General features: G+C 45.8%; 2 protein-coding genes and 1 long non-coding RNA gene across 3 annotated transcripts; 2 read left to right on the top strand and 1 right to left on the bottom strand.

Annotated features, from left to right (window-relative positions):
- Positions 1 to 1,204: 1,204 nt before the first annotated feature.
- SPRN (shadow of prion protein) lies at positions 1,205 to 1,618 on the top strand. Its single transcript, XM_066619060.1, has one exon. It carries the CDS (start codon positions 1,211 to 1,213, stop codon positions 1,616 to 1,618), a length of 408 nt encoding a protein of 135 aa, XP_066475157.1. The 5' UTR covers positions 1,205 to 1,210.
- A 2,705-nt stretch (positions 1,619 to 4,323) lies between these two features.
- Positions 4,324 to 14,070, bottom strand: MTG1 (mitochondrial ribosome associated GTPase 1). The gene is made up of 11 exons (XM_066621669.1): positions 13,887 to 14,070; positions 13,468 to 13,531; positions 12,240 to 12,345; positions 10,695 to 10,775; positions 9,723 to 9,779; positions 9,170 to 9,260; positions 8,142 to 8,203; positions 6,945 to 7,041; positions 6,313 to 6,394; positions 6,101 to 6,213; positions 4,324 to 5,790 (listed from the first exon to the last, which is right to left on the bottom strand). Exons 1-11 carry the CDS (start codon positions 13,990 to 13,992, stop codon positions 5,672 to 5,674), a joined length of 978 nt encoding a protein of 325 aa, XP_066477766.1. The 5' UTR covers positions 13,993 to 14,070; the 3' UTR covers positions 4,324 to 5,671.
- Positions 13,875 to 17,331, top strand: LOC136645432 (uncharacterized). Its single transcript, XR_010794134.1, has 2 exons — positions 13,875 to 14,366; positions 16,128 to 17,331. It is a non-coding gene; the product is annotated as an uncharacterized lncRNA (long non-coding RNA).
- The last annotated feature ends 480 nt before the right edge of the window (positions 17,332 to 17,811 follow it).

Here is a 17,811-nt window from a genome sequence, read left to right as displayed (position 1 = left end):
ATCATCTAGTCTAAGTCTAGTCTAATTGTCAGTTTCGTGATCCACCAAAAATTTGGTCAGGACCCATAGTTTGGGAACCATTGTTTTAAACATTGTTCCCAATGTTTTTTCACTTGCATACCCCCTGGCAGCCCATTTCCATAAATTGTACCCCTCATATTAGCAAAATGTTTATAATTAATACAGTTGATGTTATTTCAAATTTATGTGTTTTCAACTACTGATCCATATCTGAAAATACACAAATTTATGATCAAAAACTAGCAGTTGCTGGGGCTTTCGCAACCAACTAGCTGCCTTCCTTCCTGTCTTGCCAACCCCACAAGGCATTCTAATGCAGATTTGCCTTTTCCACCATTATTGAATTCTTTTTCAAGTACCCCCCCCCCCCAAAGGTCCTGGCAAGTACCTCTGGAGGTACATGTACTCCTGATTGAGAACCACTGTTTTAGACCATTACCAAACATATATACATATGTATTCATTGGTTTTCCAAGCTTCTCAAAAGTATAGCACCGCATAGAAAAGCAGAATTAAAAAAAAAAAATCACAGTATTCCCCCTTAATATACCAGAATAGCATAAAAATGTGCAAAAAAGCCACAGAAAGTGATCAGGTCAAGTTACAGTACAACACAGAAAAAAAATAAAATCAGAGAAAAGCTTCATTGAGCCTTGTTTGGTTTTCCAAGCTTCTCAAAAGTGCAGCACCATACAGACAAGCCCCAGAAAAGGCATTTACAGAGAGTGGCTTGGGGCAGAGGGGAGGTCCAGTTCTGAGCGCATTCAGCTGATCACAGATCACCTCCAGATTACAGTGCAGTGAAGAAAAGCAAAGAAGGAGCAAGACGGGTTGGAACTGCAGGCTTAGATCTACCTTCTCAGTGCCTCTGCTCAGATATTTGCTTTCTCCTCACCCACTCACATCTCTCCTCCTCCCAGCTGCTGCACATGCACACACCCTTTAGCAGATAGTTTCACTTTTCCACTTCAGGGGCTTGCTGCCTTAGTGAAAACTACTTATCGATTCCTCAAAAATAAGGAAAAATGATTTCATGAAAAAGAGTGATTTTTGTGTTTTAATTTTAAAATCATTTTATATTGTGATTTGAGCAGAAATTCTTATGTTCTATATTGGTCACCAAGAAAAACACCCCTGCTAACAACATACCTGTTACTATTTCCTTGCAGGCTTGGTCCATTTTGCCGTGATGATGAAATGGAGTACGGCCATCTGCTGGGCTCTCATTCTGTTGGCTGCCGTTTTCTTTGAGGGCATCTTCTGCAAAGGAGGGCGGGGTGGAGCAAGAGGGGCAGCACGGGGCAGTGCACGGGGCGCGACGCGGCGATCAAAATCTTCAACCCGCTATGGCTCCTCCGGGGGATCACTGAGAGTGGCAGCTGCTGCTGCAGCCGGAGCAGCTGCAGGAGCAGCAGCAGCCGCGGCTGCCGGAAGGCTGAGGTTGCCTGGGGAGAATGGCCCAGAGTATGCCGAGTGTGGCAATGTAACAGGTGAGGGCAGTTACAATTATCGGGCATGGACATCAGGCGCCCAGCCCTGGCACTTTGCATACCTGCCTGCTTGCCTGCTCTGCATGGCCAGTTTATTTTCCCTCTAATGGAGCCAGATGCTGCAAGGAGCCTTAACACAATCCTTCCCCATGTGTCTCCACCATCCTTACTCCAGTATTTTGTAGACTACATGCACTGAGTTGCCCCTTTCTCAGACTTAGCTAGAACGTCAACACTGAACCTTTCTCCAAAGAATACTGGAATTGCCGAGAGAGTGTTGGATTACCACTTGCCAAGAGGAACTTCGTTAGGGTGTCTGAACTTTGCTTCTCTTGCCTTGGATGTTGCCAGACATCAGATCATGAAGGTCCTGGCCCTCTTCTGGTGCTCAGTCTCACAGAAGTGGTATATGGAAACTTCTGTATGTGTGCCTGGCCATGTGTTTACACTTGATGGGAGCTGGCTCAGAAGACCAGTACCAAGTGAAAGCCATATCAGCTGCTGTCATCACCCAGGTTTAGCCAAATTCTGCATTGTGCCTGGGTATTGAGGTGCTCAAATCAAGGCTTCCCAGCTTCCTCCAGTCACTGCCAGGATTCACACCTCATATATCATGTGAAGATGTGGGAGGAGTTGCCCTGTCGGTCACTGCTTTGCTGGAAGGCCATCATTGTGTTAATTGCTGCTTTGGTTGCAAGCTCATTCCATTCATTTCAATCACACCAAGGTTCTTTTAGACCAGGGTTCAGACCAACGTTCATTCTTGTTAATGGGAACTCACTATCAAGGGCAGCTGAGACCGTAAGTGTCCAGTAAAGCCTCCTTAAGCAGGAATTGCTTGAGCCAATATGAAACAGAAGCTGGACAAGGAAGCAGATGTGTGTCTACAGTTACTGAATGGTTCACAGCCGACTTCAGGGATTTGTCATCTCCTGCCACATGTAGACTAAGGGCACAATCCTAACCCACTTTCCAGCACTGACATAAGGGCAATGCAGCTCCAAGGTAAGGGAACAAGCATTCTCTTACTTTGAGAAGGCCTCCGTGAGTGCCACCCAACTGCAGGATGCAGCACATGCCCCATTGGCACCGCTATGCCAGTGCTAGAAAATTGGTTAGAATTTGGGCCTATAAGTGGTTGCTACAATAATGTCCACGAACAGGAAGTGCAAGTATTATATGCTTCCTGGCTCTCCATATCAAGCATGTCCGTATTCAAGATGTTCAAGCCGTCTCAACATCAGGAGTTTATACATCTTTTCACCAGGGAAGATGTAAACAACCTACTGTGCCTGAAGGTAGAGGAACCAGAAGTGTGATGTGCTTGTTCTTCCTGTTCCCTTTGTTCTTTTTCATGACAACTGAAGCCTCTTTGTTGGTCATGCACTATTAACAGGGAGAAGCTACAGCTCAGTGATAGAGTGCTTGCTTAGCATACAGAACATCTCAGGCTCAGGGCACAATCCTAACCAGGTCTACTCAGAAGTAGGTCCAATTTTGTTCAATGGGGCTTACTCTCAGGAAAGTGTGGTTAGAATTGCAGCCTCAATCCCTGGCATCTCCAGGTAGGGCTGGGAAAAAACCCTAGTCTGAAATTCTGGAGGGCTGCTGCCAGTGTTGACAATACTGGCCTAGATGGACCAATCTGGCTTGGTAGTTGGCAGCTTCATACAGAGTGGATTTACAAAACTTTGGTTTTATGAGTTCAAGATAAACTGCTGCAGCTGCTACCCATGAAATAGGGGAGGGATGGTCGTTCAGTGGTAGAGCATATGTTCTATATGCAGAAAGATTCCAGTTGAAAGGAGATCAGGTAACAGATATTATGCAGAGGTCTTCCCTAAGACTCTGGAGAGCCACTGCCAATAGACCGCTGGGCCAAATGGACCAATAGTTTGATTCAGGATAATGAGCAGCTAGATACATTCCAATATGTAAGAGACCTCAAATAGCTTCAACTAAAACTAGCTATTTTCACCACTCATTGTGAGACACTATGATTCAGAGGCTGATTAAAATGAAGTTTATGGCACTTCATCTGTTTAAATGTAAGTGAATCACTATCTTCCAGCCTTATCCTAAGCTTACTCTAAATGAAACCTACTTCCATGGAAGACTGCTTGGGGTTGATGCCTTACAGTCCAATCCTAAGGATCCAGCCGCAGCAGTGCAAATGGCAGCTTGCACCTTGTGCCTGGGCAGGAGGCAGAGCTGGTGCCTGGCACTGCTCTGCTTTCCAACAAAATCCTGCTGCTCTTCATCAAAGTTCCAACTGCCAATGCTCAGCACTCACTGCCAAGCCAGTCTTATACCAAGCCACGTGAATCGTATTCCCTATTCTTGACCTTGCATTTCCCAAGTCACAAAGAAAGTCATGTGCATGTATATCTAGGTACTCAGATGTGCTGTTTATCAACCCAGCTCCTTTGGACCATATTTTGCCTGACAAAATATTTTTCAGTAGTTTTTGTAATGTGTAAAATGTGAAAACTTTCCAATAGATTTTATTACATTCAGTAAGAACTCTGCAATTCCAGGTACATTAATAGGTATGTTGTCTTTGTGTTTTCCTCTGCCTGAGGAAGGGGAAGGGGCAGGAAGGGATGCCTCAAGTGGGATTCCATTTGAGGTATTTCCATGCGAGTGGCATGTTTACAAAATTATGTCTTCTGTACTCTGATCATGGGTCCTTCTCTCCTGGACAAACTTGGGAAAATGGAGAGGCCTGTTTTGTGACACTGTGGCTTATAACACTGTTTCTCTTGTGTTTGAAAAGGTGAGGTGGAAATAAAAAAAAAAAAGTATGTTCACATAGGCTTGAGATTGTATATTTTTTTTAACAACAAAGCAAGCTATAGAGCATTCTGTGCACATCACTTCAAATTATTTGATACAGTAACTTACTTATCAGAATATAATAATTACACAAGTATATCTGAACATCTGCATCATTTGTTTGAAAGAGTGTGTGATCCCATAGCGAAGCAGTACTGGGATTTGGGCCAATTTCATAATGACATCAGGGATTTGTCCTAAAACCTGTTGGATTAACAGCTGAAAGTGGTCAATCAACTGTCTCCAGTGCCAGGGCAGAGTCAAAAGCTTATCTTTTGACTAGATGCAGCATGCCCATCCCTTATCACAGAGCCTGATGAGAAAGTACCTGCAAAATGCATTTTAATTCCTGGTCAATCATGTTAAGTCTAATAATACAGCTGCAGCTCATGTCAAAGGTGAATGCCAGTACCCTGCATACTGCCCTCCTCCAAAATAATATTTTCTTCCAACTGTTATTTTCTAATTCTTCCAGCTTCTTAAGGCTCTTCTGCAGCACGTGATAGCACAGCAGCCTCTGGCTGCTTCAGCACAAAATGCATCCTTGCCATGCAGTGGGAATAAACAGGCTCAGCATTGATTTCCCAGTGGTGTAACATTTACTTCAGTCTCTGCCTGAGGAGGAGAGGTCAACAGAAGTGCAGCAAGGAGGAAGAGACGGAGAGCAAAAGAGCAAACAAACTATCTGGGCCAAATGAAGGTGAATCATCAACCAGCTACCATTTCCAAGCCATGGTCTAATTCTTTGAGTCATGTAAATGTATCTCCACAGTCCTTAGAAGAGCTACACAAATCTTTTGTTATTCCGTAGAAAGCAAAGACAAGGTAAAAACCAGTCATCTGAACCATGCAAATATAAGCTCTTCAAAATCAGCCTAAATGGGCTCATTTTGAACTTTGTGCATGTGTTCTAGGCAAGTTGTTGACAAAAGTACTCCAGAGAGTTCAGTGACATCATGCCCTAGGCACAACAACCTGTAATCGTTTCTCTGACCACTTTGCCCAAGCTACCTAGGCCACCTGGAGAAAGTGAGCCTGTCCTCTGAACAAACAAGGACTGCTGGAATACAGAAAAGAAAAGCTGTGGGTGTATAGGAAATAGGGTGGAAAACAACAAATGGTCAGTACTGTTGCTTGCTCCAGTCAGGGCTCCACAGCCAGACTTGGCACTGTATCTACAAAACGGCATGTGGAATTCTTGGCAGCTGCATGTCATCCAGGTTTGTTAAGAAAAAGCAAGGTCCTAGTTTCTGAGCTCAACTCTTGCTGCTCCTGCCCCAAATGGAACTGCTTAAAACAATGCAGAAGAAAACTTCAGAGCAGCATCATGAAGACAGTAACTGCACTTCATCAAGCATTACCTTCCCCAGAAGTCCTTTGCGGAAAGAATGGATAAACTCACATGCGGCCGCATTGTAATTGGGTACTGTCACAGTCACATTTCCTGCCAAGAGAGGAAGGAAAAGTTTCAGCCCCAGTACTGCGCCCACCACTATTATGTGGGTACCAATATCTGAGACCAGCTCTTGAACTGTGCCTTGAGGAGTGAAGAGAGTCACTTGTGGATACAGGAAACGCTGGCTTTACAGCAGCTGGCACACTTCATGTATGTTTAATCTCTAACATCAACAGCTCATTGAATGCTGCCCACTTTCCAGACAAATCCACAGGATTGCTGGGCTGAATTCGCATCCTCAGCAGCAGACAGTGGCATTGGGCTAGGTCTGCTAACTGGAGATGCAGGGATAACTCACCTGTGCCAGTCAGCACCTTGACTCGTTGGGTTTTGCCTAAGTGCAGTGCAATGCTCTTGAGTACAGTCTCCACGTTATCACAAGGGCTGGCCAGACCATAGCGTTCTACATAACTGCATAACAGGGAACAAAGGAATAGTAGAAGCTGCTATGAGAGGTTCCTATTTGGGGTACCACATGCAGCCCAATCTTGATCTACGGAATCGTCTCACCTGAACTGCTGCTGATGGTTCAGTGTATAAAGCAAATAATCAGCAATGACCTCCTCACCTACCAGGTGGTCACGGATTGCTCCTAGGTGAAAAAATGGAAAGACTGGTAGTAGCAGGCAATGTACAACATTCCACAATACCCTTCTGCCCCACAAGATACTTGGTAGAGTACGGGTACAGATTGGGTCTATTTGTGCTCAAACGCCCCCATAAGCAGCTCTCAACACAAATGAGAAAACAGAAGAATATGGTCAATATGCCACTCCTAGTGCCAGGGCTGGGCCAGATGTACATTTGGTGTCAAACAGTGCAGAAAGCTGGGACTGTAAGGGTGTGGTAGCTAGCAGATGCTACATGCTTGACTCTGTTCCCTAACGCCAGTAGAATTCTGTTAGTAACAGTCAGGGTCTACAGTGGTATGCAGAACTCAAAGCATAGAACTGATATGGGAAGGTAGAGTTACAAAGCCAAACTGAGGACTGATGGGTGAAGCACACAGCTACATATCTGTCTGGCAATAGATCCCATGCGACTTGTTTCTTTTCTTGTTCATGGCACTCCCTGCTCAATCAGCAAGGTACAGATACTATCTCACCCACCCAGGTCCCCAAGAGTCTGCAGAGTCCTCTCACCACATACAGCTAACTTCAGGCCTGTCTCCACACTCTCAATTCGGGGAGACAGCACTCCAGGGGTATCCAGCAAGAACATGAGGGGTTGCTCGCACACCTGAAACACAAAGAAATAAGACTCAGCTTTTACCATTTCCAAAAATGGCACCAAATGACAGGAAAAAGGGTTCTGATACCATGAGACCTCCATAAGGGAGTGGTCATCCCAGGTCACTCATATAGATCAAGAATCAGTGTACCACAGGGGACAAAAGCCAAGACCTGATTCAAATCCTTGTTAGCCATAATGGAAAGAGCCACAGAAGCCAAGTGGATCGGTTATGTGGTTCACCGTCAAAAACAGGAGGTATATTATAAGCATGCATAAACACAGTGTAAGGAAGGGGATAAAAGAAAATGAAGAAGAACTGTAAGGAAGGAGATAAAAAAAAATTCTTACAAGGAAGAGAGGGGAATTCTCAGGAAATAGAGCCCAATCCCGGCTTACTGCCGGTGTGCACTATAGCAAACGTGCTGTAAGGTACATTTGCGAGCTCTAATGCCACGTGAGCACCCATGGATTGGGCTCAGTTTCCTGAGAATTCCCCTTCCTTCCTTGTAAGAATTTTTTTTTATCTCCTTCCTTACAGTTCTTCCTTGAGTTCTCTTTTATGCTTCTTTTAAACTATGAAACTCTCCCTTCCAAGGGAGATCAATTTATATTTTCTTTATTATGTTGTAGATGTCAGGCAAAGTCTGCCTTAATTAATTGTCGCTAATTATCTATACTATTTTTGTATACTGGTGTGCATTTTTATTTTGCTGCTGTTTAATGACGTTTTCATATTTTCTGATATTCTGTTTAGCTGCCTTGCATGAATGCCATTTGGCAGAAAGACAAACGATTTAAAGAAAAATCAAATACAGCAGGCTGCCTCAAGCATCCTCAAGACATGCAAATATGCTGATATACACAGGAACAGCCTTAATGTGCTATGCAAATTTAACCAGATGCAAAACTCGTCTCCATGCAATTGGGTTTCCTCTGCCTGCAAGTTTGTGATGTTATATACATTATACACCCCCTACTTCACTTCCCTTTTCTCATTCTAAGCCATTTCTCACAGACAGGATTGTTCATCTATGCCATTTTCACACATTCAGAAAAGCAGTCTTCAGTTGTGCCCCCGCCCCCCCAACTATGTTCCACTGCATTACCTGGATTTTGGTAAGGACAGCTCTAGTAATGCCTGGTGCTCCACCAACCCTGGAGGCTTTGCCTTGGTGGTGAGAGGGAGGGGAAAAAATGAACAGTTACACATAGCACACAAGCAAGTAATCAACAGGCTCTCTCATCATTAACTGGGAAGAGAACAAACCCTTTTGCCTTCTAGGCTAGAGCTGGAAGCCCAGGTAAACCAAAGGTTTCCTCAGTAACACTAAATGCAACCAAGCTACCTTTCCATTCTAACAGCAGCTGGAAAGACCTGATTCAAAAGAAAGACAATCACACAACCACCCACTTTTTGCCCCTGGCTGCCATTTACTCCATAATCAGATGTATGGAGAAAATGGCAGTCAGGGGTAGTAAGTGCCCTGGTGTCTCAGCACAGGACTTTATTTCCACTAAATATTTCTGCTAAATATTTATTGAGTGATAACAGTTTTCTGGAATTAGAAGCTGAAAGTCCAAGCCGGTTTGGTGCTCCGGTGGCATAAACTGCTTCTGGCTGCTGCTGCAAACAGCTTAAGTCTGCACGACAAAGGACTCAGGATGCCGGCCAGTGCAGGTAAGGCTGTGCAGGGGGTCAGAAGAAGGTGAGGAGGAGGTGAAACAGGGCAGGGGTAGGCAGAACTGGGAGGAGATGAGGCGGCATGGAAGGGGGTAAGGCCTGGGAAAGGGGCAGGTTTAGAAGGAGTGGCACCTGCCAAATCCTAACCTCCCCCCCCCCCCCCACTGACCTGATCCACCTTCATGAGTCAATGTGGACTTGTGTTAGCAATATTCTGGTACAGATTTGAGTTGACCTATGGTGGCAGCTTGGGCTTACCCCAGGGCAAGGGAACAAACATCCCATTACCCCAAGGATGCCTCAACATGCTGAAACTCCCATGCAGAATACAGCAGATGCCATGTTGGCACCACTGCATCACCGTGCAAGGAGTTCGGTGGGGTTAGGCTGTTAGACTCTTTAGCATGTAACAATTCCTTTAGTTAGGTTCACAACCCAAGCCACAGAAAGTACCTTTTTTGAGGTGCAGTCTCCTCATAGAATTGATGATAGACGATTTCCCTACATTCGGCACACCAATGACCATGATGCAAGTCTCCAAATTCTGTAACCAACCAGAGGGATCAGAACTGGCCTGCCTACTTGTAAAAACATCTGGGAGTAGGACAGATCAGAAGCAGGCGGTTGAGGTTCACTTCTTTGGCTCATATGCATATAGTGGAAGAGGACAGTATCCTCACAGGACAGAATTTTCTCTGGGGTTCAAGATCTACCCCAAACTTCAGCATCAATAATCAAGGGATCTCATTCAAATGTACCAGAATTCTTTGAAACAGCATCCTCAAATACCTTGTTTGACCACCAGCCTCCTATGTGAAAGTAAGCTACACCTATTCCTCTCCATTCTGCAGTTTTCTGAGATACTCTATAGCATTTACCATTGAGTGGCATGGAGCATAGGCAGAAGAAACATCCTGGTCATTAGCCACGTCGCTATTTTATTGTAAAGGAACCACTCAGCAATGTTGTCATTCCCAAACAAACACAGCTTCACAAGACAACTGACCTCAGCTCTGTCATAGCGCCCACTGTTGCCAATAAGTTCGCTGACAAGGGGAACAATCTGCAAGAAATACAAAAGTAATTTCAATGAACACCTGTTGAAGGGTCTTCATAGTTCTAAGTGAAAGAGAGCAAAAGTGCTCCTGCCCCATTATTTCTCCCTTTCTCTCACCCCACCACCAGGGTGGGCACCAGGAGTCAACCAGATTAGGAGCCTGAGCACATCCAGCTGACCTATAATGCAGCAGCTGGCAGGCAGCAGTGGTACAACTTGTTCACCTGAGCATTCACATGATTTCTATCTTTCACTGCCTTCTCCATCCACAACCGGGCCTTCTCAGAGACTCCTGCGTTGATGGGGGGGACGCCTCTGAGGGATCCCAATCACAGAGAAGGCATGATTACATCTTATTACCTAGCAGGGGACCAGTGCACTGATGAAGAAGAACACTCTACTGTTGCAGCTATCAGGGCAAGTAAAGGGCAGTAGACTCTGGGAGCAAACCCAACTGGTCAGTCAATCATGACCTGGGAAAGAGGGGAAACAGGAGCTTGTGTACCCAGCCCAGCAAGCTGGAGACAGGGGAGAAGAGGATAGAAGACCAGCTGTGGGGGAAGGAGAAATAAAGCCAAGGCAGGAGAAAGAAAAGCCAGGAGGAGGGTGATGGAGAAAGGAAATTAGAAGGGGTAGGAAGAAGCCAGAGAGAGGAGCACACATGATGGGGAACGCACAAGCTTTGCACACATGAAAGGGCCCAAATCTAGTCAGTATCTCAGGGCCTGGTACAACCTAATGCTGGCTCTGCCTTCACCCCCCTCAACTGATAATCCCACAGGCTCCAAAGAGCAGTGGAGCAGATCCCACTATTTCAGCTACAAATACACACAAGCAAAAAGCTTGTTTCTAGGACATGGCCAGCCCACTCACCCCTAACCTTCCTGGCTAGAAGACAACTTTGCTCTAACTGCAATGTACCTTCTTGATGTTTTCATCTTTCAGGCAATCAGTGAAGAGGACATTTCTGAGCCCTTGCTTCTCCAAATGTTTCAAAATACGCTAAAAGACCGTCAAGGAAGAATGTATGAAAATCAGAGGAAATGATGAAAATCTGGGCAGTTCATACTCAGATAATCTTGGACATTCTGTATACCTGGCTTTATACTACATATCTGCTAACAGAAGTCATTCTTTTTACACAAAAAGCAGTCTCAGTTTTGAACCATGTGTACTTCAAATACAGTTATGGGATCACGGAAAGGAGGGTAATGCTGCAGTGTAAAATTCACAGCAAATTTTCCTACGTGTTTACCAGATTGTGCTTATAATCTACTCAGAAAATAAAAACCAAAAATATCAAAACATATTCTGAGCTTCTTTGGGCTTGAGTAAGATGTAAACAAATCACAGTGGGCAAAATGTTCTAGAAATATAAGCAGTTAAAAAAAAAAAGAATATAAAAGCATCCTGTGTAAGAATGCCTCAAGTGCCCTGAAGAGAAAAATGACTTTGTTATGGTCCACCACCACTTCACACAACCCAGCAGTGAAATTGAAAGAAGCAGAGTTCAGCTGCAGTTAGATGGTTGTTCTGTCCCCACTTTGTTGCATCACTAGGACAAGACTTATTCAACACATGATATATACAAATCTAATGTTCCTAAGAAGGTTCAAGATTTTTTTTTCCTAGTAAACAGGATTTCTTGGACTATTGGTACCATGTTTCAGGTTTCCAGGTCATGGAAAACAACCTCAGCAATTCTGATGACCCCACAAGTGAAGCCCACTAAGCTGTATTCACATTTATGTCTACCCATCAGGCTACATTACATAATAAGAATATGCTACATATTACTAAATATGTAAAAAAAATGTTCTGTTTATTAGAATGTATAGCTAGTACACCTTGTCTAGCAGCAAGCTGCATGGGAATTATCAGATTGATACCTGACATGTAGGTGTCCAGCATGCCAGTCACTTCCAAAGCACTATGATCCTTGGATTTGCAGCAACACCGTCCTTGCATCCATATGCTCCAAAACGCAATTCCCTGGCAATTGTGTCCTTGACTTTTGGAGCCGGATTACTGGTGTGCTTCATGATGTGTAACAGGGGCAGGAACTGATGGTTCGGCATCTAGTCCTAGCTACCACTCCTCTTTCACCACATCCCTCTAAATGGCAAGCACTAATAAGGCAGCAGGGGACTGATAGCCCAATCCTATCCCCGGTGCCACTGCCAAATAGGGAATTTGCTGCCTTGTAACATGTTTTCCATGCAGTGGTAAGCAGCTTGCTCTTTGATCTGACTGCCAGCACTTTTTGCACCAGTTCTGAGATGCTGGCAAACTCCACTGTCTTCTAACTCTCTCTTGTTGGATAGTTAAGGGCGTGAAGTAATCCTGTGTGTACTGTATTGTGTTCTTCTGGCGTTTTCTTATTGAGCCTCTCTGGAGATCATATAGCTGGGCCTGTTCTGTTATGGCAGCATCAAACATGGGAAGAGCGCCTACTTTAGGACTTACCGGCTTGTGCTTTAGGTCTGCAAGGTCCATTTTGTTCAACACCAGCAAATGCGGACGGATACCCAGGGCTTCCTGCAGTAGAGGCGTCCGGCCTGAGAGTGGGATGTGCATGCGTTAAGGAGTCAAGAGCGTAGCATAGCAGCACTAACCTGGCAAATATTTGGTTGTATTATGGGGAGAAAAAATTTGGAGACCAGTGGGTTGTGACCCAACTTTTGGTGGTTCACGAAACTGACACGGCAGATTAGGCTATGTGCATCAAGGGTTAAACAAGTTGCTACTTGGGGGGGAGAGCACTGCTGCCCAATCACCATTATAGCCAAACGCTTTGGCATTTATAAATCAGGCAGCAGCCTCTGGGACCTCTAAAACGTTTGAGAACCACTGATCTAGACTAGTGGTTTCCAAACTTTGAGTTGTGACCTGATTTTTGGTGGGTCACCAAAGCATGATGGAAAGATCAGATACTGTAGCTGCTAATCACCCTGCAAAGAACTCAGTTCCTGCACTTTGCAAGCATGTGTAAATATAGGGAGATAAATGCTTGAAGGTCTTTTTCCATGGTTATTATTACTTAGAAATTAGTTATATTACTTACTAAATTACTTCTTTTTTTTTAAAGGGTGGTAAAGTTAGGTGAGTTCCAATAGAATGTTTTTTTTAAAAAGCAGGTCATGGTGCTAAAAAGTGTGGGAACCACTGTTATGGAAGGGATGGCATTGGTACATTGGTATTTTGTACCCATGTGCATTTGTTTCATACCTGTAAATTCTATGCACCTGGGGAGAGGGGTTGATACCTGAAGAACTCTGATGAAAAAGCACCCTCAACCCTTTCCCCCAAAAGTGATTTATCAGTAACACAGTTATTTTCAACCAGTGTGCCCTGGTGCATTGGTGAGCTGCAAATGGTCCACAGGTGCGTGGTGGGAGTTTGGGGGCGAGTCATTTGTTAGTAGGGACATTGGGGGATGTGAGCCTCCTACCGGCAGCATGGTGCACCGTCCAAATTGTGCGCCGTGACGCACAGTGTCAGGTGATGGTGTGCTGTGTGCCCTGACAATTTTGGCACCTTATCAGTGTGCCGTGAGATGCAAAAGGTTGAAAATGACTGCAGGGACAGGTGGCTGGAAGGAGGGGCACTTGGAAGGCGCAAGAGGCAAGGCACCTACCCAGCCTCACCCGGAAGGGCTGGACTGGCTTCGATGCCAGGCTCCCAAAAGGATATGCGAGCATCATGGACCTCCAGCAGGCAGTCCACCACACGCAGGCGGCTCTTCATATCCTTCAGCCCTACGAAACAAGGTCAGGTCAGGCAGGGACAGTCACACAGCAGTCTTTACTCTCAAGGGTGACTTAACCCTTCCTGCCAGCCCACAGGTGCACACATTTGATCCCTGTGTTGCGCATATGCAACGTTGGGCAGCAATGGCTTAAACAGAACTGGGTTTCCCCTTATCTTCACCATAGATATGCCACAGCCTAGAGCGACACCATCCTGTGCCCATAGAGATCCGTGGCACTGGCACTGGAAGTTGACCATTGGCTACTTCCGGTAGGCGCCGGAAGTTGAGGCTGACGGTTACTCGACAGGCCCTCGCAAGGCCCAGACCACTGCTCCCTCCCAACCCCCTCCCTCCCAACATGCCTTTCGCCATGTGCCCGGGGAACCAGCGGGCCACATCCCAGCCCGTGGAGTCGAAGCGCTCCCGCCAGCCCACGACCGAGCCCCGCAAGGCAGACGTCAACCGCATATTCCCTTCCCGGGAGAAGCGCTCCGAAGTTCTGCTGTCTGTCAAACGGCCGCAGCCACTTCCGGAGGTGGGAGGAAAGGAAACCCGTCTTCGTGGCAACTGTCTCTATGGCAACAGAGCGAGGCTGTGTGACGCGCAGGTGTTTGTGACGTAGCTGTCCGGAACGGGACCTTCAGGCGAGACTCGGGGTGGGCTCGAGCGCATGCGCAGACTTGTTTGTGCCTGAGCAAGCATCCGAGCGTCCTTGAGCCGCCTTGGCTTGCCCCTGCTTGGCTGGGACTTCCTTGGAGCCCTGGGCTTCCGCTGCACGTGGAGGACTGTGGCTGGGAGTGGTTTATGGCAGCCCTGCGCTGTGGCTCACTGTGATGCTGCAGGTTGGTGGCAGGGCTGAGGGGGCTCACAGCAACCCCGCTGTGCAGTCCACGCCTGGTGTGGGTCTGTGGTTGGGGACATGGAATTGAGGCTGCAATCCTAACTTCACTTTCCTGGGAGTAAGTCCCATTGAACACAATAGGACTTACTTCTAAGTAGACCTGGTTAGGATTGTGCCCTGAGTGGCCTATAAAATGGGAAGGGTGACCGACCCTCTCCCTGCAAGCCCCACTTTTTGTGGTCCTAAATTGCTTCTCTCCCCCCCCCCCCAGTAAGTACCTGCTTCCCTGCACCCTCCTGTTTTCTCCCCATCTGGGAAAGCCACAGCTTGCAAAACCAACCCATAGGGAAGAATTATTTGCCTCCTCCTCCAGTGCTGCTGCAGCACTTAGCTTCACAACCACAAAATGATGGAAATTTCAGCATTGTTTATCATAATCATCCCTTAGGGTTGTCTTTCCAGTTACTAGTTTCAGCCCAAAATCAACCCCCCCCGCCCCAAAAAAGTGTCTTGGTTTCAGCAAGGGTCAGCCCCATCACTCCCCCCCCATCACTTGGCCATTTGAATATAGCACTCTACTGACTGCAGAAGACTTGTGCGTTGTTGACTTGCATGCAGAGGTTTAGACTTTTGCACCAACTATAAGGTGTTAGATCAGCCATTTTCAACCTTTTTCATCTCATGGCACACTGAGAAGACACGAAATTCGCCAAGGCACACCAGTTTTTTGACAACTGGCAAGGCATCCCCTAGTGGCCCTAATAACAAATGATCCACCCCCAAACTCCTGCGGCACACCAGTGTGCCATGGCACAGTGGTTGAAAATGGCTGTTAGATGAAGACTATGTGTCAAACTGGAGGCTGGGTAGAGCACACAGTTTGTTTTCAGAAGTTACCCATTCAGTTTCTGACACCTACGCTTGAAAAAGTATATCAAGCAGCAAGGCTGGAAAAGTCCCCTGCCTGCCTAAGGTGTTAAAGACCTGCCCCTAAGCAGAATGAATAATACCTGGTGGACCAATGGTGTGACTACAAAGTAGCCTCATGTAAGAAACAATGCAGTTTGTTCTATGTTGGACTAGTGGCATTGTGGAAGGGATTCTGCTGGAACTTGGCATGGAAAGGAGAATTACCTTTTCTTTCCCCTCCTCCTAATGGGGTCAAGAAATAGAATACACAACTCAAGACCTCATAGGCCAGTGTTTCTCAAACTGTGGGTCGGGACCCACTAGGTGGGTTGCGAGCCAATTTCAGGTGGGTCCCCATTCATTTCAATATTTTATTTTTAATATGTTAGTCTTGATGCTACCATGGTACATGACTGCATTTGGGGAAATGTTACAGATATGTACTTTTAATAAGCTACTATATATATTCTTTTTAACAATGATAATAAATGGGACTTACTCCTGGGCAAGTGTGGGTAGGATTGTAGCCTAGGATTGTTAAAAATTTTCCTGCTTGATGATGTCACTTCCAGTCATGACATCACTTCTGGTGGGTCCTGACAAACTCTTAGTCTAAAAAGTGGGTCCTGGTGCTAAATGTGTGAGAAACACTGTCATAGGCGCCTCTAGGATAAACTTTCCTTACTTTTTTGCTTGAATTTCCCAGGACAGGGCTTGTACAGGTCTTTCATCATGGAACATCTTTGCCCAGAACTTCTGTATCTGTAGGGGAAAATTATCAATGGTAGCTTTCAATTTGTAACCATGCTGTGTATAATTCTTGGTCATCTATCTGTTCCACCCACCTCCCCAGGGTTGAACCATGACATCGGAAGAGGCCAAGGAAGAAATAGTGGCTCAGGACTCAGAGGAGCCTGCTGAAGAATGTACAAAATGTACCACTTGTAGCTCTGTGCAGCTGCCACCACCCCCCGAAGAGCCAGAGAAGGGACCTCAGAACCAGGGCCAAAGCTGGCTTCTGGAGCTATTGGATGATGTGCGCTACCTTATCTCCTGCACCAACTGGTACTAGCTGGACTTTAGTACAGCCTCATCATCTGATGAAAAAAAGACAGCAGTGTCCACTTAAGGAGCATGCAATGGCTTTGCTAGCAGGTCCTGGCTGTTTTCCTGTGACTCTCTCTAAGTAAAGAATTGGGGGGAAGATAGTTTTTGGTTTGGTCTGGTACTTTCTTTTGGTTTCTTCTTTATTCATAGCTTTCCTTCAAGGTGCCAAGGGTGGTGTACATTGTTCCTTACCCACAATTTTATATTTCTAACTATCAGTGAGGTAGGATAGACTGAAAGATGGTGACTGGCCCAAGGTTACCCTGGGAACTCTGTAGCTCAAAGAGGATCTGAACCTGTGTCCTGCAATTCTAGTTCAATACTCACTACTAGACTGGCTCTTTAATCCAGACACACTTCTTTCTGTGGGAATTTGCCTACCTTCTTGAGCGATTGCTGTGATTTATACACCACTTTCTGCTGCTTGTTACTCAGCTGTACAATGCAGTAGTCCAGCCCTTCCCATTCTGTGTCATGTGCTTCTAAGAACTGTGGTGTTACGGCCACAACAGATGTGGGAGCAGCCATGTTAACAGGCTTGCCTGCGTGTTATGCAACTATTCAGTAGCATGAAATCATTTATTATGCAAGTCAGCCCACTTGCACACAGAAATAGCACACTTCTAAACTGGGCCAGGGTAGGTGGGCTCCTAGCATACCAATGTTGCCTATCAGTTCCATTTTCCCTTTCCTGTGGCATGGACTGCCATGAAAGTTGGCATGGACTGCCATGCAGTGCCCTGCATATGTGTGCCATTATAGGGGCAATATCCCCTTGGTAATTCCTCCATTGCTACTGTAGTCCCTTTAGATGTACAAGCAGCAGCAGCAGCAGCAGCTTTCTTAATTTCACCTACTGGCACCATGTTGCTTTACATGCTTCCTTCCTACCCCTCCATTTCCTATTATACATAATTATCTAAATAAACCACATATTTGTTCCATTTGAATTCAGATTCTTTTTTCCTCTAGTTCTAGACTGGGAGGTGGATAGATAATGACCAGCTGTCACAAGACCCAAATACCTTCGTAGGGCTGCATATGTGTCACAAGAGCAGTTGTGGTAACACTAACTCTGCATAGTGAGTGGTGGACTTGCATGGGAAGTGCAGTTAATATGCAAGGAGACAAGGTCTGTGTGTCTCCAGGGGCTCAGGGTGAATGGAGATGCTGATCCTTCAGTCCATTATGAGTGGCAGGGGACCTAGAGGCGGTTAAAAGGCAAATGTAACCACTACCTGGTATCACTGTTGGTCAGTGTCTAGATCGCCTGCTCATATAACCTATCAATATTCTGATGATCAAATCTCTAATAAAAGGGAAAACTGGGACTCTGCATACTACATTTTGTGCAGTGAGAGTTTATACTATGGACCACTACCAATAAAATAACTTCAGGTTCAGTGCATCGGAGGGAGAAAAGCTCCCAC

Source organism: Tiliqua scincoides, chromosome 3 (genome assembly GCF_035046505.1).
Source record: "Tiliqua scincoides isolate rTilSci1 chromosome 3, rTilSci1.hap2, whole genome shotgun sequence".
Taxonomy (NCBI): domain Eukaryota; kingdom Metazoa; phylum Chordata; class Lepidosauria; order Squamata; family Scincidae; genus Tiliqua; species Tiliqua scincoides.
The sequence above is the reverse complement of the archived record's forward strand: the minus strand, read 5'-3'. Positions and strand labels throughout refer to the sequence as shown.